Source organism: Phyllostomus hastatus, unplaced genomic scaffold (genome assembly GCF_019186645.2).
Source record: "Phyllostomus hastatus isolate PE091 unplaced genomic scaffold, TTU_PhHast_1.1 phas_contig_210, whole genome shotgun sequence".
Lineage (NCBI taxonomy): Eukaryota > Metazoa > Chordata > Mammalia > Chiroptera > Phyllostomidae > Phyllostomus > Phyllostomus hastatus.
The window spans coordinates 35,097,936-35,119,610 of NW_025333737.1; the positions used below are offsets into that span (position 1 = coordinate 35,097,936).

Here is a 21,675-nt window from a genome sequence, read left to right on the forward strand (position 1 = left end):
CACAATAGCCGCCTGTCCCGGCAACCTGGACTGATGTGATTTCTTTCTCATTCTCTCCCCGCCCCCTCCCACCAGATGCTGCGACTGTGACAGAGTCACTGGGGTTTGTCCATGTTGGGGAGGAGCCTTCCTTTCGGGGGTGACCACACTCACCTGGGCATGCCTGCAGGACTCGGGGCCCATGGACCCGAAGGAGAAGCGTGCGGTAGGTGTATTCGGTTCCCTGGTGGGGATTGCCTGTGTGTCTGTTGCACCCTCCCCACTTGCGTTTGCCTGGGAGGTCCTCCTTTGGGGTCCTCAAACCGAAAGTGAGAGAGGGGCGGGGCTCTGGGGCTTGGGGGTTGGGCTCGGCTGGAAAGCAGAGGCTCAGGGAGCGGCGAGTGCAGGGCAGAGGCAGGCCAGGCGGTTAACACCGCTGCCAGGCAGCGCGGTTCTGCTCTGACTCGGGCTGGCCGCGAGCCAGTCTCTCACTTCTTGCCCGGGGCTGTGTAATTCCGTCTGTTTGCTCCTCGCCGGGGCTCTGCCCCAGCCTGCTGAGCCGCGGCGAGCGAGCACTGTCGGGCAGCCTGTCTGTGGTTAGGGCAGAGCTCCCGGTCAGACTGCAGACGGAACTGCACCGTCAGCGGGAAGGGGGCCGCTGGGAGGGCGGTACGGACCCCCCCACACACTCCCAGCCTGACCTCAGGTGCGCCTGCCTGCCGGCGCACTGGCTCTGTGTGCAGGTAGATTTGTCATCCGAGGGTCCCACTCCTGGATGAAGGCTGCCCTCGAGGAGATCCTTCGGCCTCTCGCCTGGGCTTGCGCCACACCTTCCAGCTGGCCCCTCCATCTCTGACTCCCTGACTCTGCTGCCAGAGAAGGCCGCCCAAAATGCGGGGCTGACCTTTCGTCGCCCCTGCTTACAGGTTGTCGGTGGCTTTGTGCCACCTGCTGAAACCTTTCTCGTAGAGGACAGAGCCCTCCCTGGTCCTGCTCCTGGCCATTGGCCCTGCGTCCCCAGCCTTCCCTGCCTCGGGCACACACTTCCCATTTAGGCAGTCACCCTGAAATGCCCCCCACCCTTCTCCCGGGCAAACCCCTACTATCCTTTCTTCCAGACTGAGTGTAGACATCCCCTTCTCCCGGTAAATCCTCCTTCCCCTGCCCAGAGGCCCCTCCTTTCAGCATCTTCAACCGCTGCCCTCATACTCGCTACACCGCGTTGGATAACCTGCCCGTGCCCTGGCTCTCAGCATAGGCCCTGGCTTGATAAATATGTATTAACTTGAACTTATGGATCGTGATCTTCCTGCCACAGAGATCTTGGGAAGTGTGCAGAGGGAGCTCCGGCCTCTAGTGGCACCTGGCTGGGTGCCTGCTTGTGCAGCTCTGGGCCTCCCGCGCCGTGGGCCGGCTGTGGAGTGACCTGTGTGCCTGGGCCCGCAGCGGGTGTGTCCAGCCCCCTGTTCACAGAGGCTTCCGGCTGCTCTGCGGGTGGCCACCCCAGCAGTGCCTGGCACACAAGGAAAGCTACAGTCACCCCTAGTGTGGGTGCACCTGCATGCCAGGGGTTACCAACTGCAACCAAGGGTTGCAATTCCAGGGAGCACCCCTACCTGCACCCCCCCCCCCATGCCCCGGGCTCTGTCTGGGTAAGGCTGACTATCCCCAAAACAGAGGACAGTACTGTCCTCTGGTCCCAGCCTGTTGCTGAAACCTCAGTTCCCAGTAATTTGGGGAAGCAGAGTTCTGTGACCAAGGGGCTGGCTTCTCTCTCAAGCCTGGGGAGGAGCACTTGAGAGCCCGGGCTGGTTAGTTCTCAGGGGCCATTTTTCCTGGAGGATTTCCCTTTTTGCTCGTCTTTCTCCGTCTGGCTCGCTGAGTCCTGAGCTGGAGAGCACCGTCCCCGTCCCCGTCCCCGTCCCCGTCACCATCAGCAGCTGCTGTACTTAACAGCGCTTCCCTTGGGTGTGTGGAACTGCAGGCTCCGCCGGGCAGGTGGCCCCTGGCTTGGAGAAGCTTCCGGCCTGGCTGAGGAATTAGTAGTACGAGCAGCTAAGTCATAGCACCTGACGGGCTTTCTGCCCGAGGTGCCTGGCGGCAGGCGGTGGGACTGGGCTTCTCAAAGCAGAGCCTGCGGCCTCCGCCAGTCACGGCTCGGGCGGGGGCGGGAGACGGAGAGCCGGGCGGTGGCCGCTGATGGCCAGGGGCCTGCCGTCCCCGGAGGCAGCCCAGGATCGGCGAGGCCGCTGCTGGCGGATGTTCTGCACCCTGTGCCCCATCTCTTTGTGACCTCCCTGTCCTCAGTGCGTCCCCTTCAGAGCCTCCCCTCCCCCCCTCCAGTCCTCCAGCGCAAGGTGGACACGCTGTAGCAGTGAGGTCTGGGTTCTGCATCTGAGAGGCAGAGAAGTGGGCAGCGTTGGGGGGATGGGGGGCTCCCGCAGAGCCCCTGGCTCGGACCTGGACCCCAGCGCTGGTCCTTCCAGGGCCTCTCGTGCAGGCGGGGGGCAGGGGGCGGGGACGGGTGGGTGTCGGCTTCACCATGGTTCCCCGGGAGCAGCTCCTTGGTAGAAAACTAAAGGGGGACCCTGACCCGGGAGCAGGGGTCAGGGGGGCAGGAGTCTTCCTCCTTGCGGTTTGCTAGGTGCAGCCCCAGGCACAGACAGCAGCCGTCCTGCCTCCCACGGGCCTGGGCCTCGGGGTGGCTTCCTGCCCTTAACTTCCCGAAGGCCGGGGCCCCTCCCTTCCTTCCCCACTCAGCCCTGGGTTTGGGAGGGGGCTGTGCTGGAGAAGGGGGAGGGGGTAAGCTGGCAGTGAGAAGTCCTCCCTTCCCTGCAGCTCCAGAGACCGTGTTGTCTAGGCAACGAGGGCCCGGGAGAGCCACGCTCAGGCTCCAGCCCGCGCTCGGTGGCTATTGGACCGTCGGGCTGTGTCCTCTCCCTCGGGCTCTTGCAGCCCCATCCTCAGGGCGGCCTGGACGGAGGCAGAGAAGTTTCCCACACAGTCCCGGGACCTCTGCCCTCCTTCCCCCAGGGGAAGTGCTGACGGCTTCCTGCTGTCCCCCTCGGGGGCCCAGAGAGATGCTGAGGGAGGGGCTGAGGCGGGAGCCCAGGTCACAGGCCTCCTCCTTCCGGCCGGGTGTCCGCCGTCTTCTGGTCCCAGGAGCGCGTAGGCAGGCCCAACTGCACCCAGGTGCTCGTCAGCTGCTGCCCCGGCTCCTCGGGCTCCTTGAAGAGCAGCTGCTGGGGTCCCGATACCACCTGGTGGGCAGGTGTTGGCTCCCAGATGCTGGAATCCTCACAGGCCCGCCCTTTCAGGGCCGGCTCTGCCCTCTGCGCTGGATTCTTCCACTCGCTTCCCGGCCCCTGCCCCGCCCCCCTGGAAGTCATGCTTCAGACTTCTCTGTTGCCAGCTCTTCCCCCTTCCTCGCAGGATGTGCTGCTATTAATAACTTGCAAGTCCCCCCCACCCCCTTCCTGCAGCTCTGGCTGCAGAAAGAGCTGTGGTTGGCGTGGCTCCACACTGGGAGTCTCGGTAATCCGGGGGAGCCCTCACCTGGCAGGCTGTCCACTGTGGGGCCCCTAACCTTGCCCAGTGACTTGGGCCGTGGAAAGGAGCCCAGGTGCTCCTTGATGCCTGCAGTTGCCTTGACGACCGCAGCGGCGTCCTGCACTGTTCCTCCTGGCCCCACACCCCGCCCCCTCTTGGCTGCAGGTCGCCCCCTCTGCTCACCCGCAGTGGCCTCCTCTGACTAGCAGGCCACCCCCTTGGACATCTGGCAGAGCATCTACAAACTTCTCCTCGCAATTCTCTCTCTCCTCCCCCCTCCCTCCCTCCCCCTGGGCTGCTGTGCAGCCTGCCTCCTCCTCCTCTTCCCTCCCTCCGTCTGCAGCGGGCCTGGAAATAGGCTGAATTAATCAGCAGATCGGAGCTCCACCGGGCTGCGTGCGGTCGCTGCGGCACCCGCGCCTCGCTCACACGCTCCGTAGCTCTCTCCCTTTCTTCTCTCTCCCTCTCTCTCTCTCTCTCTCTCTCTCTCTCTCTGCTGTGTGGGAAGTTCCGTAGCCGACTCCCCGTGGCTCATGCTCTTTAAGCAGGCAGAGCTATGGGTGCCTCTTCAGGGCAAGCGCAGCAAAGTGAGTATGCCAGTGTGGGTGCGCATTTGTGTCAAAACGCCTGTCCCCTGCTTGGTGCGGGGGGAGGCTTTGGGGACGCGGTTGTTGAAAGCGGTTGCAGATGGATGCCCACCGGAGGGAGGCAGCTCCGGTTGCGAGGTAGCTGGGGGGGTGATGGAAGGAGGCCGGGATTGGGAGCCAGCATGCTGGTGTGTTTCGGGACTGGCGGCAGCCAGGTCCCCAGGTCACCCGGAGTGGGAGTAGAGCCCAAGTTCCCAGGGGGGCACCGGCCGCCTAGGGGCTAGGACCTGGGTCTGCACGCATCAGCCACAGGCAGCTCTGGGCCCGGGTGCCGGCCCTCCTCGGGGGGGCTGCTGAGGGGGCTTTTCTCTCTGGAGAAACGGAGCTGGGGTAATTCCTTCCTCGGCCTGGGTGGTGCAGGCAGAAGCAGAGGGGCGAAGGTGCCACAGTCGGCCGGTGCCTGGACAGTGAGGAAGGGGTGGGAGCTGGAGGCGCTGGCTGGCCTGGCTGCAGGCAGCGTCAATTTGCATCTGGCCAAACTCAGGAGAGATTTATCATGGCTGCTAAAAAGCACCTTGGCTCTTGTGGCCAAATCTGTGCTTCAGGGATTCAGGTATCACGCGGTGTCCAGCTTTGGGTGCCGGCCCTGCCTGCCGTGGCCAAGGAGGCTGTGATGGTGGGGACCTGGTAGAGGGACCGGCCAGTTCTAACTGGTGGTTATCTACTGCCGTCAAGGCCAAGGGTCAAGGTCTAGATTCATAACCTGTCTACCTGAGCCTGGAGGACCTCGATTCCGCTTGCTCCCCAAACAGGTGGAGTAGGAAGGAAAAAATGGCCGTGCCGACAGAGCCTTGCAGGAGCCCCCAAAGGACAGGGGTTGGGGGCTGCGGGGGGCTTCTGGCTCTGGGCCAGCGGAGCAACCTGGCGAGGGGGGCGCAGGAGAGCACAGGTGCGCACAGGTGCGCTGACTCGCTCCCTTGACCCAGATGCTCGGCTCCAGGCCCTGCAGGGCTGGGCCTGTTTAGCAGCAGATCCCCTGCGGTTCTGGTTTGACAGAGGTCCCTCCCCATCCTGCTGCCCCCCCAACCCCCCCGCTCTGCCGGTGTCTCCCGTGGATGATGGGACAGAGAGAAGCAGCCCAGCGCGCGTGGGGGTTCTCCACGAGCCTCTCCCGAGCCCGGGCCTCCCGGAGCCTCGAGTGCCTCTCTCTTGGGGCCGGTTGCGTGTGGGCAGTCAGACCCGTGGGACTGGGTCGGTTCTGTCTGCAAAGCCTCAGTGGGCGGAGAAGCAGGGCCTGGCCTGGCCTCCCCTCCAGTGGAGAAGCCCCCTCGAGCCGTTGCTTGTCCCAGGGACGTCTCCGGAGGTGGAGGAGGTTTGTGGTTTCTGAGCATCTGGGAAGCAGGAAGAGCCTTTGGGTCCTTAAGGCCAGGCCGATGTCCCTCACCCCTGCTGGCCCCGGGGGAGGAGGGGGCAAGAAAAGCCGACCTCGGGCTGCACACACACAGCTCGGGTCCCCGTTTCTCAGACCTGCCATAGCCGGCCTCGCCCAGTCGCCCCAGTGGTGCCCAGGCACCGTAGGGCGCCCGGCCTAACTCGTGCCGTGAAAGGGGTTGGCAGAGCCCATCAGCCCTCTCGGAACTTCCCTCGGGAAGGGTGAAGGTCTTCCACCAAGGTCTCCCCGGCCGTGGCTGCCGCCCCACCGGGGAGAGAAACCATGTCCCAGGAGAGCAGCGGTGACTCTTCCTGGGACTGGGCTCTCCTGCCAGAGAGGGGCGAGCTGTGGCCTTTCGGGTCGGCAAGTGGCCGTGGCAGTTGGACGAGCGAGGTCCGGGCGCGGAGAGGAGGCTGGCCCCGCAGGCTGTGTGCTTGCCCCCGGGCCAGCCTGTGCGGGCAGGCACTTTCTCAGGGCGGCATGTAATTACAGAAGGACTTCTTTTCCCTCCGCCGTACTGTCTTTAATCATCAGTCTGGGGCCGGCGCTCCTGGCCAGACTCAACATGCGGGGGCAGACGCACACAGTCAGCTCTGCAGGCCCCCTCCTGCCCCCGTTGGCCCTGGCCCGGGAGCCTCTGCCGTCCCGTGCCTGGTGCCCGGAGAGCAGTGGCCGACAGCTTCTAGGAGCCTGGGGGCGGTGGGGGGTGGGGGCAAGTGCATGGCCAGGCAGGGGAGGAGGAGGTCCTGGGGTTGGGGCACCTGCAATAAGGCAGCAGATGTCAGGACAGCCCCAGGGTAAGCAGAGGGCAGTCGCCGAGTGTCCAAGTTCCACAGGCCTGGCTACAGGAGAGACAGTCACTGCCCTGGCTGGCGGGCAGCTCCTTTTAGCCCGTCCGTCTCTGCCTGCCCCAGGCTGGTCCCTGCTGCAGGCCGAGCAGCTCCCCAGGGGACCTGCGGCCCTTCCTTCCTCCCGCCCAATCCCTGCCTTTGTGGCACGAAGCCTTTTTCCTCCTCTGCGGGCCGGACCTGCCCTGCCTCCTGGCGGGGTTTTCTCCCGTCGTGGGTTCTGGAGGCCTGGCTAGGCAGTAAGGTCCAGGGCTGAGGACCCGCAGAAGGCTGAGCCCGAGGGAGAAAGGATCGGAGGGGAGGGCAGGTCCTGGCGACCCTGCTCTCTCACTGTGGCCATTCCCAGCAGCTGTGCCTTCAGACTCTCTCCCTCCCTGGACCGGGAGGGCCGGGCGTCCCCACCCCGGGCCAGCTGCTCGGACACGGGAAGGCCTGCAGTCTCCTCTCCCTTCTCGCCTCCCCTGACACCCTCCCAGCGGCTCCCTCCCCTTCCATGTCAGGAGTCAAGGAGGCGGGTGCAGACCTGAGCGCTGGTTTGGGCCACGGCCCCCTGGGGAGGCCCCAGGAGCCCTGCCAAGGGATGCGGGTGCTTACTCACGAGCACAGTATTTAGGGGGCAGGCTCCCTGCCCGGTCTTCCTGAGCTGGAATAAGCCGTTGCCCCCCTGGGGAAGAAGCAGCCCTTATCTTCCTAATCCCCCAAAGCCTCTGTGGAGAGTGGGGATTAGATGAGTTACCAGCAAGGGATCTGGGGAGCCTTGGGGCCAGGCCCGCTCCGGAGCCCACCCTTGTCCCTCAGGCCGTGGAGGCTGGCCCTGGGCCAGGGTGGGGACTCTCTTTGGGCAGGCGGGACAGGCCTGCAGGCGCAGGGACAGCCCCCCAGCCCAGCGTGCTCTTGCGGTCTTGGAGACGGGTGTCCCTCGAGGGGTGAGGCTGCCGAGGCCGGGAGCCTGCGTGGCAGAGCCCGGGCAGCCCCTGGGAGGCCGACAGATGGGGCAGCAGGAGTAGGGGAGGCTCGAGGGCAGTGGGCTGCGGCAGCCGGGGCGCCACCGGCCCGGCAACTTCGGTCAGGGCTCAGTGGGTGACCCCAAGTCCCGTTCCTGGCGCCCCAGGTCCAGGGCTCCTTCCACCCAGGAGCGTTGCCTGGCGGGAGCTCACGATGGTGCTCTTCAGACGGCTCTGCGATCATTTGCTCCGCCTACAGGCACTGCCTTTCCCGGGGTGTTCTTTTTCCTAGGACCCCCCACCCCGTGCATCGGATTCAACCCGGGGCAGGCCCCACCCGCAGAAGTTTTGGTTCAGTAGGTCTGGGGCAGGGCCTGGTCGGCCGCTTTTAAAGGCTCCAGGTATGCCTGCTATAGACCTGGGGGGCGGGGGCAGCCCCACTCCCCACCGCCCCCGCCCGATAAGGCATTGCTGGGATCCTCGAGGCTGCGTGTGTGTGTTCATTGTCATCGCTCGCTCAGCGAGAGCTCGCCAGGCTGCTGCTGGGTACTGGGCGCCGTCCCAGCAGCTGGTGGGGGACAGTGTGGGGGTGGGAGAACTCAGGACCCGTTTTTAAGGAAAGGGCAGCCTTGTGGGGCCGCCAGACAGGTGACTCTGTGACTGCAGTTCCGCACGGGGCAGCCCGTGGCCAGCCAGGGTGCCCAGGGTGCTACTGGAATATGAACCCTCCCCTCCAGGTGCAGCCCTGGGTTTTGCAAACTTTTCCTAGAGCTGGTGACGTTCGAGCTGAGTCTCGAAGGGGAGGTGAGAGCTGTCTGGGGCAGGGAGTGTGTTCTTGGCGGGGAAAATGCAAAGCGGTGTTCACGCGTGGGGGGGCGTGGCCTGTGTCAGGAGTGGCAGGCAAGGAGGCCGGCAGGGGACCGGGCACGCTCGGGACCCTGGACCTGGTTTCAAAGGAGAAGGGGCCCGGTGATCGGGCACGCACTCACGCTGGTGGGTGTTGCGATGGCTTTGGGCAAGGTGGTGACTGGGGGTTGGGAAGAGGAGGGTGGGCCGGGGGTGGGGGGTCCCCTGCTTTGGCCTGGGTGCCCCGTGAGGTGGCGACTGCAGAGGAATGCCGGCTCTGGGGGGGCATTGGGGGCAGGTGGCCGTTCCTGGGCTCGGACCCATGGACTCAGGTGTCTCTGAACCAGCCGTGGATTCGGGGCGGTGGTCGGGCTGGGGGTGAGATCTAGGGGGTGCGAGCTTATCGGTGGGGCGGCAGCTGCGTCTACTATCACTATGGCCGGGTCGCCCCGGAAACGGACGTCCTGCTGTGAAGATGTGTGGGGCGGACCATGGGGTCGGAGGAGGGGAAAGGGCAGAGTCGGAGAAGGAGGGACAGGAGCGGGGCAGGGGGCTCACTGAGCAGAGGCCAGGCCAGGGGGTCCCTGGTGTTGCCATCCTGAGGGAGGGGGCATAGGCGTCACTGGTGCACAGTCCTTTCCTGGGACTGGCTGTCGTTTCTGCCAGGTCGTGTCCTTCTGGCGTCACACGGCTCCGTCCTCCCTCTCTGGGAGATGATGGGGTTCCCCCTAGTATGTTCTCCAGGGACAACGAACCGCTAGCCTCCCCGTGCTAGCCACCCCCCGCCCCGTATCTAACAGCACGTAAAGGCAGCAGCAGTGAGGCAGGCAGGGTGGGGGGCCGGCGGTGACCACAGCCCTGGCGGCGCTGGGAGATGCTGGTGGCGGCGGGTTGAAAGATGAGTGGCAGGTGAGTTAGAAGACACGGGGTGTAGTTAGTTTTGTTTCTGTTTTAAACTTGGCTTTGAAGAGTAGGGGAGACCGCGTACTCAAACATCTTTTGGTCTGGTGGAGATTCGAACTTGCTTACACCCCAAGGGTCAGGGGCTAGTGGAGGAAGAGGTGAGGATTCAGGAGGAGGGAGGCAGGGCCTGGGCAGGGGCAGGGGGAGGGGAGAGCCCCGTCCTGGCGGGGACCTGGGGCTTCCGGGGACACGCCGAGTGCTTCCTGCTTCCCTGCAGGACGAGCTGCCCTCGGCCCTGGGCCTGTCCACCCGGAAGGCCCTCAGCATCCTGAAGGAGCAGCTGGAGGCGGTGCTGGAGGGACACCTGAAGGAGCGGAAGAGGTGCCTCACCTGGAAGGTAGGCCAGAGCCTGGCTGGGATGGCAGAGCAGCTCGGGGCCCTTCTCAGTGCCCCAACTCACCCTGATGCCCCGGCGGCGCGACGCCCCTAGGACTCACCGAAAATCAGAAAGGAGCTGGGGTCCCTTTCGCAGATGGCCCGGCCCCTCTTGCTGTAGGAGCCCAACAGACTGGACCCCAGCTGAGCCCGAAAGGGGAGACTGAGGCAGCCACAGGGTGGGGTGGGTACGGGGGGGGGGGTATGGGGGAAGGCGGCCCCTCACTCCGCGGCCCCTGTGCTCCCCAGGAGGTGTGGAGAAGCAGCTTCCTGCACCACAGTAACCGCTGCTCCTGCTTCCACTGGCCCGGCGCGTCGCTCATGCTGCTGGCTGTGCTGCTGCTGCTGGGCTGCTACGGGGGCCAGCCGGCCGGCAGGTGGGGGCTCCTGCCTGGCCTCTCCCTCCCGGGTCTGGGCTGCTCCTTGCCCCGCCCGGGACACCCCGGGGAGATGGGCTGCTGCCCCCACAGCCGGCACCTGGGCTGTGCAGCGATTCCCCAGTCCCTTGGCTGGCTGCTGGCAGGACGGGAACTTGACCCTCTTTTCAGGGGGGTCTGGGTGGGGCGTGAGTGAGGAGCCCAGGGCCCTGGGTTGGCCGCGCTGGTGCTAGTAGCTCTCACCCGTCCCGCCAGCCACGGGGTGGAGCTGGTGAACGCCTCGGCCCTGCTCCTCTTGCTGCTCCTCAACCTCCTCCTCATCGGGCGGCAAGACCGGCTGAAACGGCGGGAGGTGGAGCGGAGGCTCCGAGGGATCATCGACCAAATCCAGGGTGAGACCACGGGTCAGCCATGCTGGGCGGGGGGGAGCTGCCCCGTACTGGCTCGGCGCCCGAACAACCCCGTCCCGAGCGCCGGCCCGCAGGCAGGCGTTGCCTCTGGTCGGCACTCTGGGGGCTCCGGGCGTCAGCGAGTCAGCGGGGTGACCTGCCCTCTTCCCAGCAGCACAGTGAGGGCCGTGGGGGCTGCAGTGGGTGCCCAGGGGGGGCCTGGGCAGGCAGGCGGCAAGTCGCAGCCCCGGGGGCTTGTGGGCTTGCTCTGTCGCTTTGGAGACGGGCAGGGAAGACCCTCTCTCGGCAGGAGGACCGTCGGGAGTTCTCCTCCACGTCTGCTGTGGCAGCTGGTGCTGGGCCAGGGGCGGTGGGCCGGGGACCAGAGGAGCCTGAGAGACCTGCGAGCACCGGGGCTGGGGTCAGGGAGCCAGGAGCCCCGGGGGAGCTGCCCAGCTCCCGAGGGAGGAGGGACGTGCTCAGGCGGGCAGGTCTCTGCTCGTCCAGCCGCTCGGCCAGCGCTCCTGCAGCCCCCGGCCCCGGTGCCGGGGTTGCGGACGACATTAGGCTCTTTTGGGAGATGGTGGATCCAGCTTTCTAGGAGTGTGCGGTCTCGTGAGAGAAGCAGCACCTACTCTCGTGAGACCACTCTCTGATAGTGTGGGGCGGCAGGGGCCGAAGTGCTCAGTGAGAACCTGATGCGGTTAACGCACTGCAGCCGGGCGCTGGCTGCTGGGAGTGTAGCGGTGGTGACCGGGAACCGTGGGCCCTGCTCTCCAGGAGCTCCGTCTTTGCTCAGGAGCCAGCAGCGGCTCCCTCTTGCTCATCGAACCATTCCGCGTGGCTTCTCGGAGCCTCTGGCACGGGCTCTGACCTTCCTTTCCAGCCTCTGCTTTTGCTCCTCATCCTCACGTTAAAACTGCTCCCACGCCCAAACCCGCCGAGGGCTCCCCTGTCCCCGTGCCTCCGTCCTGCTGTCTTTCTCCCTGGCGTGCATCTCCCTCACCGCCTGCGGCTGACAAGAAATCCTGCCCATTCTTCAAGGCTTCTCTCCCGGGCTCCCTCTTCCAGGGAAGCCATCTCTGATTGCCCTAGCACTTCTGTGCTCCTGCAGCTCTGGGATCTTCCCTGAGCGTTCCTCGCACGTGCGCTTATGTCGGCGGAGTCGCCTGCCCACGTGTCTCTTCTTCCCTCCCAGGCTGTGGCTCCTCAAGGGCAGGGACCTTGCGGTCCTCGCTTTGTACATTTGTACCCCCGTGGGGCTCAGCGCACTCCTCAAAACCCTCGGCAGTGTCTGTGAAGTGCACCCGAAAGGGACAGGGGTACAGAGGAGAAGAGCTTCCGGTGTTCGGAGGAGGCGGCCATGCCTGGGGCTGGGTGCTTGGGAAAGGCTTCCCCGGGCAGGCAAAGCCCCGTGCGTGGTGTGTGCGGGCTCTGCCCGGTGTGCGGAGCCCTGGGTGAGGCGCTCTCCCTCTCCCCGTTCTCTCCAGACGCCCTCAGGGATGGCAAGGAGATCAAGTGGCCCGATGCCATGTACCCCGACCTCCACATGCCCTTCGCACCGTCCTGGTCCCTGCACTGGGCCTACCGAGACGGACATCTGGTCAACCTGCCAGTTAGCCTGTTGGTAGAAGGAGACATCATAGCCCTGAGGCCCGGCCAGGAATCCTTCGCCTCTCTGAGGGGGATCAAGGTAGCTCGGGGCTTTCCCCCCTCCCCTGGAAGGGCCGTGGGGGAGCCCACGGGCCACGGCGTGAGGGCCCCAGGCTGAATCCCAGAGCCTCCCTCTGACTCGCAGACTTCTGGGCACAGGCTGCAGGGGAACGGAGCGGGGCTGGCTGGGACAGCGTTCTCCGCCTTGTCCTGTTCTTTCTCCTCGGATCCTCCTGCTACCGGGAACCCAGTCCCACCGGCCCCGGCCCAAGTGACTCTTTGCCCGCCGACGGCCCCCTGACCCCATGATACGTCTCCATGTAGCTGGAGTCATCAAGGAAGGGGGGCCTCCCATGGAAGCCCTTCCTCGCCCTCACGCTCCTCCCCTTCATCCCTGGCAGGACGACGAGCACATCGTCTTGGAGCCCGGGGACCTGTTTCCCCCTTTCTCCCCACCCCCTTCCCCCCGGGGAGAAGTGAAGAAAGGGCCCCAGAACCCGCAGCAGCACCGGCTCTTCCGCGTCCTCGAGACCCCCGTGATCGACAACGTCAGGTAGGGGCGCTGCCCTGCCTTTCTCCCGCCGGCCCGACTTCTCTTCTCCAGCGCCTCCGCGAGCAGGAGCCACGGGGGAAGGGCCTGCCCCCGCGGCGGCCCCTCCGGGCAGGCCCCTCTCTCTCTGTGGGTTCTTCCCTCTGGCGTCCGGTGAGCACTCCGACCCGGTGGTGGCTCTCCCTGCCCCCCTGTCCCAGCTCTCAGGCGGCTCTGGAGGCAGTGCGGGCCACTCTCCAGGGGTCCCATGGCTGGGACTGGGGGACTAGCGGGAACCGCAGGCCTCAGGGATGCTCAGGGACAGCACGGGTGTCTGGGCTTTGCCCTGAGCCCAGGGTCACCTGTTTCTGCAGATGGTGCCTGGACATGGCCCTGTCCCGCCCCGTCACCGCCCTGGACAACGAGCGGTTCACGGTGCAGTCGGTGATGCTGCACTACGCCATGCCCGTGGTCCTGGTGCGTGAGGCGTGCTGCGCCGGGGACGGGGGAGGGCAGTGGGGGAGCCTGAGGGGCAGCTCGGGTGAGCGTGGGAGTGGAGGTGGGGGTCCTAGGCTGAGCCAGCCAGGGTTGGGGGTGAGCGGGCAAAGGGCCGGGAGGCTCAGGGCCCGGGTCCCGCTCCAGGGGACAGGGGTTAAAGCGGCGCCTCTCATGCTCCCACCAGGCCAGCTTCCTCTTCACCAACGGCCTGCGCTTCATACTGAAGGCCCCCGGCGTCACCTCCTGGCAGTACACTCTCCTCCAGCTGCAGGTGCCAGCCCCCTTCCTCTCCGTCGTGCTTTTCTCTTTCCCTGGGGGCTGGGTCCCCTCGTCCCTGACCGCCCTTCTTTCTCTGCAGCCCAGGGGTCCCCCGGGCTTCAGCTTAAGAACACTTGATTCCCTTGCTGCCTGCTGTCCCCGACAGCTGTCCCTTGCCACTCAGGGAGTGGCCCCGGGGCAGGGGAAGCCATGCCCTGCTCTTTGGGGGCCAGCAGCTCTGCGGAGCCGTCACTGTGGTTCCCTCTCTCTCAGGTGAACGGTGTCCTGCCCATCCTCCCCCTGATCTTTCCGGTCCTCTGGGTCCTGGCCACCGCCTGCGGAGAAGCCCGTGTGCTGGCCCAGATGAGCAAGGGCTCCCCCAGCTCCCTGGTAGGAGCCCGCAGGGAACGGCAGCGGGAGCCCAGCCGTCCCGTGGGCCCGGTGCACGGGTGGGCCCTGGGCGGTCCTCCTGGGTGTGCTGCCCTCCGGGGGCGGGCAAGCGTCCACCCTGGCTCTCAGCAGGCGGGGGAAACTGGGTGTCTGGGTGTCCGGCTGCTCAGTGTCCTTTGCCACAGACGTTGGGAGCCTTGCTGGTGCGGGGCCCCCACCTGCCAAAGTAGGGGCCTGTGTGCGGAGGGCAGTCCCCTCCGTGAGGCTCACGCCCTCTCCTCCGTGCAGCTGGCCAAGTTCTCGGAGGACACGCTCAGCAGCTACACGGAGGCCGTCTCCACTCAGGTGCGCTCCCCGGGCGGGTTCTCCCCGACTCCGCCACCTCCCAGCCCCCCCAGGGGGCTCTTGCAGCCCCAGCCTCCGTCTCCCCGCCAGGCAGTGTGTCGCCGCCTTGCCCACACCAATGCCCCCCACCCCCACCCCCACTTCCTGGTGCCTCCTGGACTGTTCCCCGTGGTGGCCGCAGAGGCCGGCTCCTGGGAACTGTGGCCGTGTCCCAAATGCCCCCATGGACTCCCTCCCCCCAGGAAATGCTGCGCTGCATCTGGGGCCACTTCCTGCGGGTGATCCAGGGGACGTCGCCAACGCTGAGCCACAGCTCCAGCCTGCTGCACAGCCTGGGCTCCGTCACGGTGAGCGCGGCCCTCCCGGCGGGAGGACCCTGCCTCGGCTGCCGCTCCGAGCCCCTCCCCCAACCCTGTCTCCCCCTGCAGGTCCTGTGCTGTGTAGACAAGCAGGGCATCCTGTCATGGCCAAACCCCAGCCCAGAGACCGTGCTGTTCTTCAGCGGGAAGATGGGGCCCCCGCACAGCAGCCACGAGGACCTCACGGATGACCTGTCCGCCCGCTCCTTCTGCCACCCCGAGGGAGAGGAGGAGGTGCGGTGGGCGGCCTTGGAGGGCCGAGGCGAGGAGGAGGAGGAGGAAGGAGGAGGGCTTGGGCACCGTGAGGGGTCTGCTCCTGAGCGGCTCAGGCCAAGTCCCCGGACAGGGCAGCGGGGGGAGTAACCGCCCTGCCCCCGGCCCCTGGCCGCTGTCGGGCCCGGTCCAAGGCCTGTGCCCCCGTTCTCCGCAGCCGCACGAACGAGACGCCCTCCTGGCGGGCTCCCTGAACACCGCCCTGCACCTTTCCGACGAGCAGGCGCGTGACAGCTGGCCCGGCGACGGCCCCAAGCCCCCCGAAGCCTGCTCCTACCACAGGGCGCCCGGCCGCGGCAAACACCCCTCCGGCTCGAACGTGAGCTTCAGCAGGGACGCCGATGGCGGCGACGAAGAGCCCGGCAAGGTGAGAGGAGGGGGCGGAGAAGAGGAGGGGGCGGAGAGCGGCCCCCTCATCGGGCACGGGGTGTCCGGGGCTGCTCTGCTGCAGGGGCCCACGGGGTCCTGCCCGGGCTGGGGGGGGCTGGCGCCCAAAGCCCAGGCTCTCGGGTCTCCAGGCTGGGCCAGGCAGGACACCTCCTGTGGCTTCCCCCACCCGGCTCCTCTGTGCGGGGGGGCCCTCGCCCCTCTGCGGGTCTCTCTGATGGCCGTGGGTCGGGGGGAGGCGCTGTCCCCCAGTCCCAGCCTTCTAAAGGCCGAGAGCCGGCGGCTCCTTCCGGAACGTCCTCCCCTCCAAAGAAGGTCCTTCACTGTGCCCTCCCTGGTCTGCTCACCCCTTTCTAGGGTGTTGCCAGCGCTGCTGGCACAGAGTCTGGGAGCAGTCAGGGGCCTCGGAAGGACAGCGAGGGGGTCCCTGGGAGGGAGGGGAGGGAGAAGCATGAGCATGCTGCGCTGGGATTGGGGTGCCTCCTCTCAGGGGCACCCTGCACCCCGCCCAGCCTGAGGCCCCCCTCTCGCCTCCCCGTCCCCCCCAGGGCCAGCCCGGGCTGGAGGGCGAGCCCTATGAAGCAGAGGACTTTGTGTGCGACTACCACCTGGAGATGCTGAGCCTGTCGCAGGACCAGCAGAACCCCCCCTGCATCCAGTTCGACGACTCCAACTGGCAGCTCCACCTCACCTCCCTCAAGCCCCTGGGCCTCAACGTGCTGCTGAACCTGTGCAACGCCGGCGTCACCGAGCGCCTGTGCCGCTTCTCCGACCACCTGCGCAACATCGCCCTGCAGGAGAGCCACAGCGCTGTGCTGCCCATCCACGTGCCCTGGGGGCTCTGCGAGCTCGCCCGCCTTATCGGTACGCGGCTCCCAGCGGGGCTGGCGGCTGGGCGCTTGGCAGAGGCCAGGCCACCGGCTCCAAACAGACCAGTCCCGGGCGTGGCGTCAGTCGAGATCACCGGGAACCCTTTTAGCTTCTGGGCGTCTCCTTCAGCCGGGCACTGCTGTTCGGCGGTGCTTCCTAACCCGGGAAGTCGCTGTGGCAGTGGCTGTGGCTTGCAGAGGAGGCAGGAGCCAGGCCAGCGTGGCTTTCACTCTGTGCCACCAGGGAGGGGTGCTGGGTGCTGGGTGCTGGGTGCTGGGTGCGGGCCCCCTCCCCCAGGCTGTGAGTGCTGCCCTCTCCGGCAGGCTTCACCCCCGGGGCCAAGGAGCTCTTCAAGCAGGAGAACCACCTGGCGCTCTACCGCCTCCCCAGCGCCGAGATGGTGAAGGAGAGCTCCCTGGGGAGGCTGTCCTGTGTCACCAAGCGGCGGCCCCCGCTCAGCCACATGATCAGCCTCTTCATCAAGGACACCACCACCAGTGAGTCTCCCGGGCTTGGCCCACATCGGGCCAGACCTTCTGGGAGCTCGGGGCAGGGCTCCTCATCTGTCTTAGGAGCGCCGGGCAGAGGGGCACTAGGCCACTCCCGAAGACCCCCGACACGGCAGGGATCAGGTGGGGGGACTAGGGCTGGGATGGCGGCGGTCACCGAGGATGGGACCGTCTGTGGCACGGGCAGCTCGGTGCCCACACGGCATGCCCGGGGCATCCTGCGCAGGCTGGCTGTGCTGCTGCGAGGCCGGACGGTCCCCTGCGCCCCCGGGGGCTCTCTGGCACCGTTCCCGAGGTCGGCAGTGGGTTGCCCGTGAGGTCAGAGCCGGGCGGGGGAGGCTCGGGCACTCACAGCCTGGCCTTCTCACCCGCGGCCCTCAGGCACAGAACAGATGCTGTCCCACGGCACGGCGGACGTGGTCTTGGAGGCCTGCACAGACTTCTGGGACGGAGCCGACATCTACCCTCTTTCGGGTTCCGACAGGTGGGTGAGGAAGCACACGCCCGTGGCCGGAGCCTCCGGCCCGGGCAGTCCGGGCGGTTGGCCTTCCCAGCTCACGGGCCTGGGGCGTCGCAGGACCGCTGGCCTCACGTCCGCCCCTCCTCCCCGGCAGAAAGAAAGTGCTGGACTTCTACCAGCGAGCCTGCCTGTCTGGTTACTGCTCCGCCTTCGCCTATAAGCCCATGAGCTGCACGCTGTCCTCGCAGCTCAATGGCAAGTGCATCGAGCTGGTGCAGGCGCCCGGCCAGAGCAGCATCTTCACCGTGTGCGAGCTGCCCAGCACCGTGCCCATCAAGCTGAGCACCCGCCGCAACAGCTGGAGCTCCGACGGTACCTTGCACAGCCGCCCCGGTGGGGGCCGGAGCGGGAGGGCTCCCCGAGGGCTGTGGGGTGATCCCCGCAGAGGGCACAGCGGGCACAGCCCTGGACCTGGAGTGCCGTGGCGGCACTCACTGTGTGGTGACACAGGCAAGCCCTCCTGTTCTCATGCATAAAGCTGGTGCTGCCTCTGTCCCCCTCCTCCCGGTTCCCTGGGGCGCTCCTCCAGTGGGATGACACATGGAAAGTCGCTTTCTTTGAAAGTGACACAGCAGCAGCGGTTACGGAGCCTCAGCCTACTCGAGTCGGACAGGAGGCCGGGTCACAGACCCTGCTGGCACAGAAGGGCCCAGCGCTCTGCTGCCCCCCACCCCCGACTCCCCACTCCGCCAACCACAGGGTTTTATGTAAGACCCAAGAGACCGTGAACTGAAGCAGTCGCCAAGGGTGGGGCCAGCCCCCTCGCCCGGGGCAGGGCTGGGCTGTTGCTGCTACTCCGTGGGATTGTCGCCGGACTGATGAGTGCCTTTCATTGTCTTCTCTCCCGTGTCTGTCGGCTCCGCCGTGTGTCCCGCTCTGTGCGTGCGTGGTCCGCCGTGACCTGCGTGCCCCTCGTCGATCTGGGTGTGGCATCGGTGTGTGCGCGGCCCTGGGCTGCCTCCCGGAATCTGCCGGTTCCTGGGTGTCCTGACCGGGCCTCGCCTCGGCTGGTCCTTGTGCTGCGTGCCCCCCCGCCCCCCCCCCCCCGAAGAAGGGATCGGGGAGGTGCTGGAGAAGGAAGACTGCGTGCAGGCCCTGAGCGGCCAGATCTTCATGGGCATGGTGTCCTCCCAGTACCAGGCCCGGCTGGACGTCGTGCGCCTCATCGACGGGCTGGTCAACGCCTGCATTCGCTTCGTCTACTTCTCTCTGGAGGACGAGCTCAAAAGCAAGGTGGGGAGAGCCCCCCCGCCCCGCCTGCTGGTGCCCCGCTGCAGCCACTGATCCTCATGCCCGTGGGCTCTGGGGCCCGTCTGCTCACGGCCGGGTGCCTCGTGCAGGTGTTCGCAGAGAAGATGGGCCTGGAGACGGGCTGGAACTGCCACATCTCCCTCACGCCCAACGGCGACATGCCCGGCTCGGAGATCCCGCCCTCCAGCCCCAGCCACGCCGGCTCCCTGCACGATGACCTGAATCAGGGTGAGAGCAAAGGTTTGTGGTGCGGACGAGGTGGGGGTTTGAGGTGGGGTGGGCCCCCCGCTTGCAGCTGTACTAGAAAGTGCCCCCTGGAGCCCTCTGGACACGCACATTCCCGTGGAAAGCGGCTGCAACCTCCCCGCAGTAACGGCAGCCAATAGGGGCGGGGAGGACACATAGGCAGGGAGTCCCCTGCCATAAAAGGGCAAGCAGAGGCCCTTAGAAGGCTGGCCCCCAGCTGAGGGACGGGCTCTCGTCCCCACAGTGTCCCGTGACGACGCAGAAGGGCTCCTGCTGGAGGAGGAGGGGCACTCGGACCTCATCAGCTTCCAGCCCACCGACAGCGACCTCCCCAGCTTCCTGGAGGACTGCAACCGGGTAGGGCGGTGGGCCTGCGCCCCGCACCCCTGGAGGGGGCATGTGGCAGGTCCGGGCAGGGGAGGGAGGGCGGGGGACCCTTCCCTTGGACCCCGGGGCCAGCGGCGTCTCTGCTTCCCGCAGGCCAAGCTGCCCCGGGGCATCCACCAGGTGCGGCCCCACCTGCAGCACATCGACAACGTGCCCCTGCTGGTGCCCCTCTTCACCGACTGCACCCCCGAGAGTGAGCGTCCTGTAGGCCCCTGGGGGGGTGTTGGTTTCCCGTGCAGGGGGCAGAGGAGCCCGGGCTGGAAGGAGCTGGGGGTTCTGGTGGGCCGCAGCCCTGGGTGTGCCCATTCTGGGGAGTCCGAGGTGCCGTGCGACGGGGTAGCACGGTCGCAAAGGGGAGCCCACTTCCCGCCACCTCCTTCCCGTGCTCCCGCCCTGTGGGTCTCCGCCCAGCACCTCCTGTGGCCTTGACTGCCTGACGTGGCACCCCGACTCTGCCCCCCAGCCATGTGCGAGATGATCAAGATCATGCAGGAGTACGGGGAGGTGACCTGCTGCCTGGGCAGCTCTGCCAACCTGCGGAACAGCTGCCTGTTCCTCCAGAGCGACATCAGGTCAGGGGGGCCCCAACTGGGGTTTGCCTCGGGCTGGGGCGTAGGTTATGGCCGATCTCACCCTGGTTGAGGGGACCGGGGGGCCTGGGCACGGTGGGGAGAAGAGGGATCGGACGCTTGCCCAGTCCTGTGGGAGACGGGGTCTTCGCGGAGGGCAGCCAATGGGAACCCGTCCCCCCTGCGCCGCGCAGCATCGCCCTGGACCCCCTGTACCCATCCCGCTGCTCCTGGGAGACCTTCGGCTACGCCACCAGCACCAGCATGGCCCAGGCCCCGGACGGCCTCTCCCCGCTGCGGCTCTCGGGCCACCTCAACAGCCTGCCCTGCTCGCTGACCTTCCGCCAGGAGGAGACCATCAGCATCATCCGCCTCATCGAGCAGGTGGGGGCTTGGGCTGGCGGTGAGATGGGGTCCCGGGGGGGTGGGCCTGCTTGGGGCGGGGGTGTCGTGACACGGGAGTGCCCCCCTTGGGCTGCCAAGGGCCAGCTCGCCTCCAGGCAGGTAGGGTTGCATCAGGGCTCCGGGCTCTTGGCTGAGGCTCGTTGGCTCCGGGGTCTGAGAGAGGCCACAGCCTGTCCCTCCCGATCCCTAGGCTCGGCATGCCACCTACGGCATCCGCAAGTGCTTCCTCTTCCTGCTGCAGTGCCAGCTGTCTCTCGTGGTCATCCAGGTGAGCCGGCCGGCGGCAGGCGTCGTCCCCTCCCTGCCTGCTGCTTTGCTCAAGGGCCAGCTCAGAGTCCCAGGAGCCCCCAGAGCCTCTCCCAACCCCTGGGCTTTTTTGGAGACGGCCCCACGAGCAGAACAGTGTGCCCACCAGCCCCGGCTCCTCTGGGCCGAGACGCGAGCGTCTGCCCAGGCACGGGGCGAGGCAGCCCCGGGTCTCCCAGCGTCCTCCTTGTCCAATCGTGCTTTCGAGTCTGATCGTGCTTTCTGGGCCCTCCCCCCGGTCCAGTTCCTCTCCTGCCTAGTGCAGCTGCCGCCGCTGCTCAGCACCACCGACATCCTGTGGCTGTCCTGCTTTTGCTACCCCCTGCTCAGGTGAGCAGCCGGCTGCCCCTCTGTGCCCAGGCAGGCGGGGCTGGGACGTCACCCCGCGCGCCCCCAGGAGCCCAGGTTCAGGGACCCCCCCGGGGGAGACGCCCCCTTGTCTTAGCCCTGTTGCCCACCAACCGCGCCCTCGCTCCCAAATCCCAAGATTCCTACGTGGGGATTGAGAGACAGAAGGCCACGGTGGCTGCCCTTCATCCGGTCTCTGCTTTTCAGCATCTCTCTGCTGGGGAAGCCCCCCCACAGCTCCATCATGTCGATGGCAACAGGGAAAAACCTCCAGTCCATTCCCAAGAAGGTGAGCGCAGCAGAGCCAGTGAGCCTTGCCCGGGGAACGTGGGCGCAGGAGGGGCTGGTCCTTGCGGAAGGGAGCGGGCGGGATGGGGCTTCCGTGTCAGTGTCCCCACCCAAAGGGGAGGTGGGGCACAGAGCCGGGTGGGCAGCTCTACCTGCCCCCCTCCGCCGGCACCCCCCGGGCCTGCCCGTTTACTGAAGAGCCCACTGGGTCCACGTGCCGCGGGGGCCGCGGCGCCTCTGGAGTCACGGCCTCCGTCCCCCCGACCCCCCCGCAGACCCAGCACTACTTCCTGCTCTGCTTCTTGCTCAAGTTCAGCCTCACCATCAGCTCCTGCCTCGTCTGCTTCGGCTTCACGCTGCAGAGCTTCTGTGACAGCTCCCGGGCCCGCAACCTCACCAACTGCTCCTCCATCATGCTGTCCAGGTGGGTCCCGCTCTCGGCCCCCTCCCCTCACCCCGGGGCCACTTCCCCTGGGGGGCCCAGACGGGGCTGAGCCCACGCCTTGCTTTGGCAGCCACGCCGACACGGCCCCCGCCTGGTTTGGTGACTTCGCCAACGGCCTGCTGCCGGCGCAGAAGCTCGCCGCCGCCCTGATCGTCCTGCACACTGGTGAGGGGCTTCTGGAGGGGGCGGCAGCAGTGGCCGGTGGGGCTGCCTCAGGGACCGGGCCCCAGCCCCTGGCAAGTCTGACCACCCCCGCTGACCCTGTTCTCTGCAGTTTTCATTTCCATCACCCACGTGCATCGGACCAAGCCGCTGTGGAGGAAGAGCCCCCTGACAAACCTCTGGTGGTCCCTGACCGTGCCTGTGGTGTGAGTGTGGCCCAGCTGGAGGGCTGGGGGGGCGGGGCTAGGCTTTGGCAGGGCTGTGATTGGAGGGGGCTGAGCCAGGGGTTCAAGGGTGCCCTTCTTGAGCTGGCGGCGCTGAACAAGGCAGGGAAGGGAGCAAGAAGACCCAGGCTGACGTGGAGCTGCCGACCCCGCCCCCCTCTGCC

The 21,675-nt window shown here is 66.9% G+C and overlaps 1 protein-coding gene across 7 annotated transcripts in view; it reads left to right on the forward strand.

Annotated features, from left to right (window-relative positions):
• Window positions 1-21,675, forward strand: part of TMEM94 (transmembrane protein 94) — a 30,870-nt gene that overhangs the window by 8,093 nt on the left and 1,102 nt on the right. For 3 of the 7 annotated variants that reach the window (XM_045837412.1, XM_045837414.1, XM_045837413.1), the window contains exons 2-30: window positions 76-205; window positions 9,366-9,485; window positions 9,773-9,900; window positions 10,156-10,292; window positions 11,780-11,982; window positions 12,344-12,495; window positions 12,846-12,948; window positions 13,154-13,240; window positions 13,501-13,617; window positions 13,906-13,962; window positions 14,205-14,309; window positions 14,391-14,555; window positions 14,752-14,961; window positions 15,530-15,845; window positions 16,175-16,348; window positions 16,742-16,844; window positions 16,975-17,192; window positions 17,932-18,113; window positions 18,221-18,371; window positions 18,622-18,734; window positions 18,858-18,957; window positions 19,228-19,336; window positions 19,528-19,717; window positions 19,929-20,006; window positions 20,289-20,374; window positions 20,600-20,681; window positions 20,956-21,104; window positions 21,196-21,290; window positions 21,400-21,493. In XM_045837412.1, coding sequence (XP_045693368.1) covers window positions 182-205; window positions 9,366-9,485; window positions 9,773-9,900; window positions 10,156-10,292; window positions 11,780-11,982; window positions 12,344-12,495; window positions 12,846-12,948; window positions 13,154-13,240; window positions 13,501-13,617; window positions 13,906-13,962; window positions 14,205-14,309; window positions 14,391-14,555; window positions 14,752-14,961; window positions 15,530-15,845; window positions 16,175-16,348; window positions 16,742-16,844; window positions 16,975-17,192; window positions 17,932-18,113; window positions 18,221-18,371; window positions 18,622-18,734; window positions 18,858-18,957; window positions 19,228-19,336; window positions 19,528-19,717; window positions 19,929-20,006; window positions 20,289-20,374; window positions 20,600-20,681; window positions 20,956-21,104; window positions 21,196-21,290; window positions 21,400-21,493 — 3,848 coding nt within the window. In that variant the 5' untranslated portion in view covers window positions 76-181. Of the gene's footprint in view, window positions 1-75; window positions 206-3,890; window positions 4,116-9,365; window positions 9,486-9,772; window positions 9,901-10,155; window positions 10,293-11,779; window positions 11,983-12,343; window positions 12,496-12,845; window positions 12,949-13,153; window positions 13,241-13,500; window positions 13,618-13,905; window positions 13,963-14,204; window positions 14,310-14,390; window positions 14,556-14,751; window positions 14,962-15,529; window positions 15,846-16,174; window positions 16,349-16,741; window positions 16,845-16,974; window positions 17,193-17,931; window positions 18,114-18,220; window positions 18,372-18,621; window positions 18,735-18,857; window positions 18,958-19,227; window positions 19,337-19,527; window positions 19,718-19,928; window positions 20,007-20,288; window positions 20,375-20,599; window positions 20,682-20,955; window positions 21,105-21,195; window positions 21,291-21,399; window positions 21,494-21,675 lie in introns of those variants that run through there. The other 4 variants (XM_045837408.1, XM_045837409.1, XM_045837410.1 and 1 more) reach the window with 4 other exon arrangements.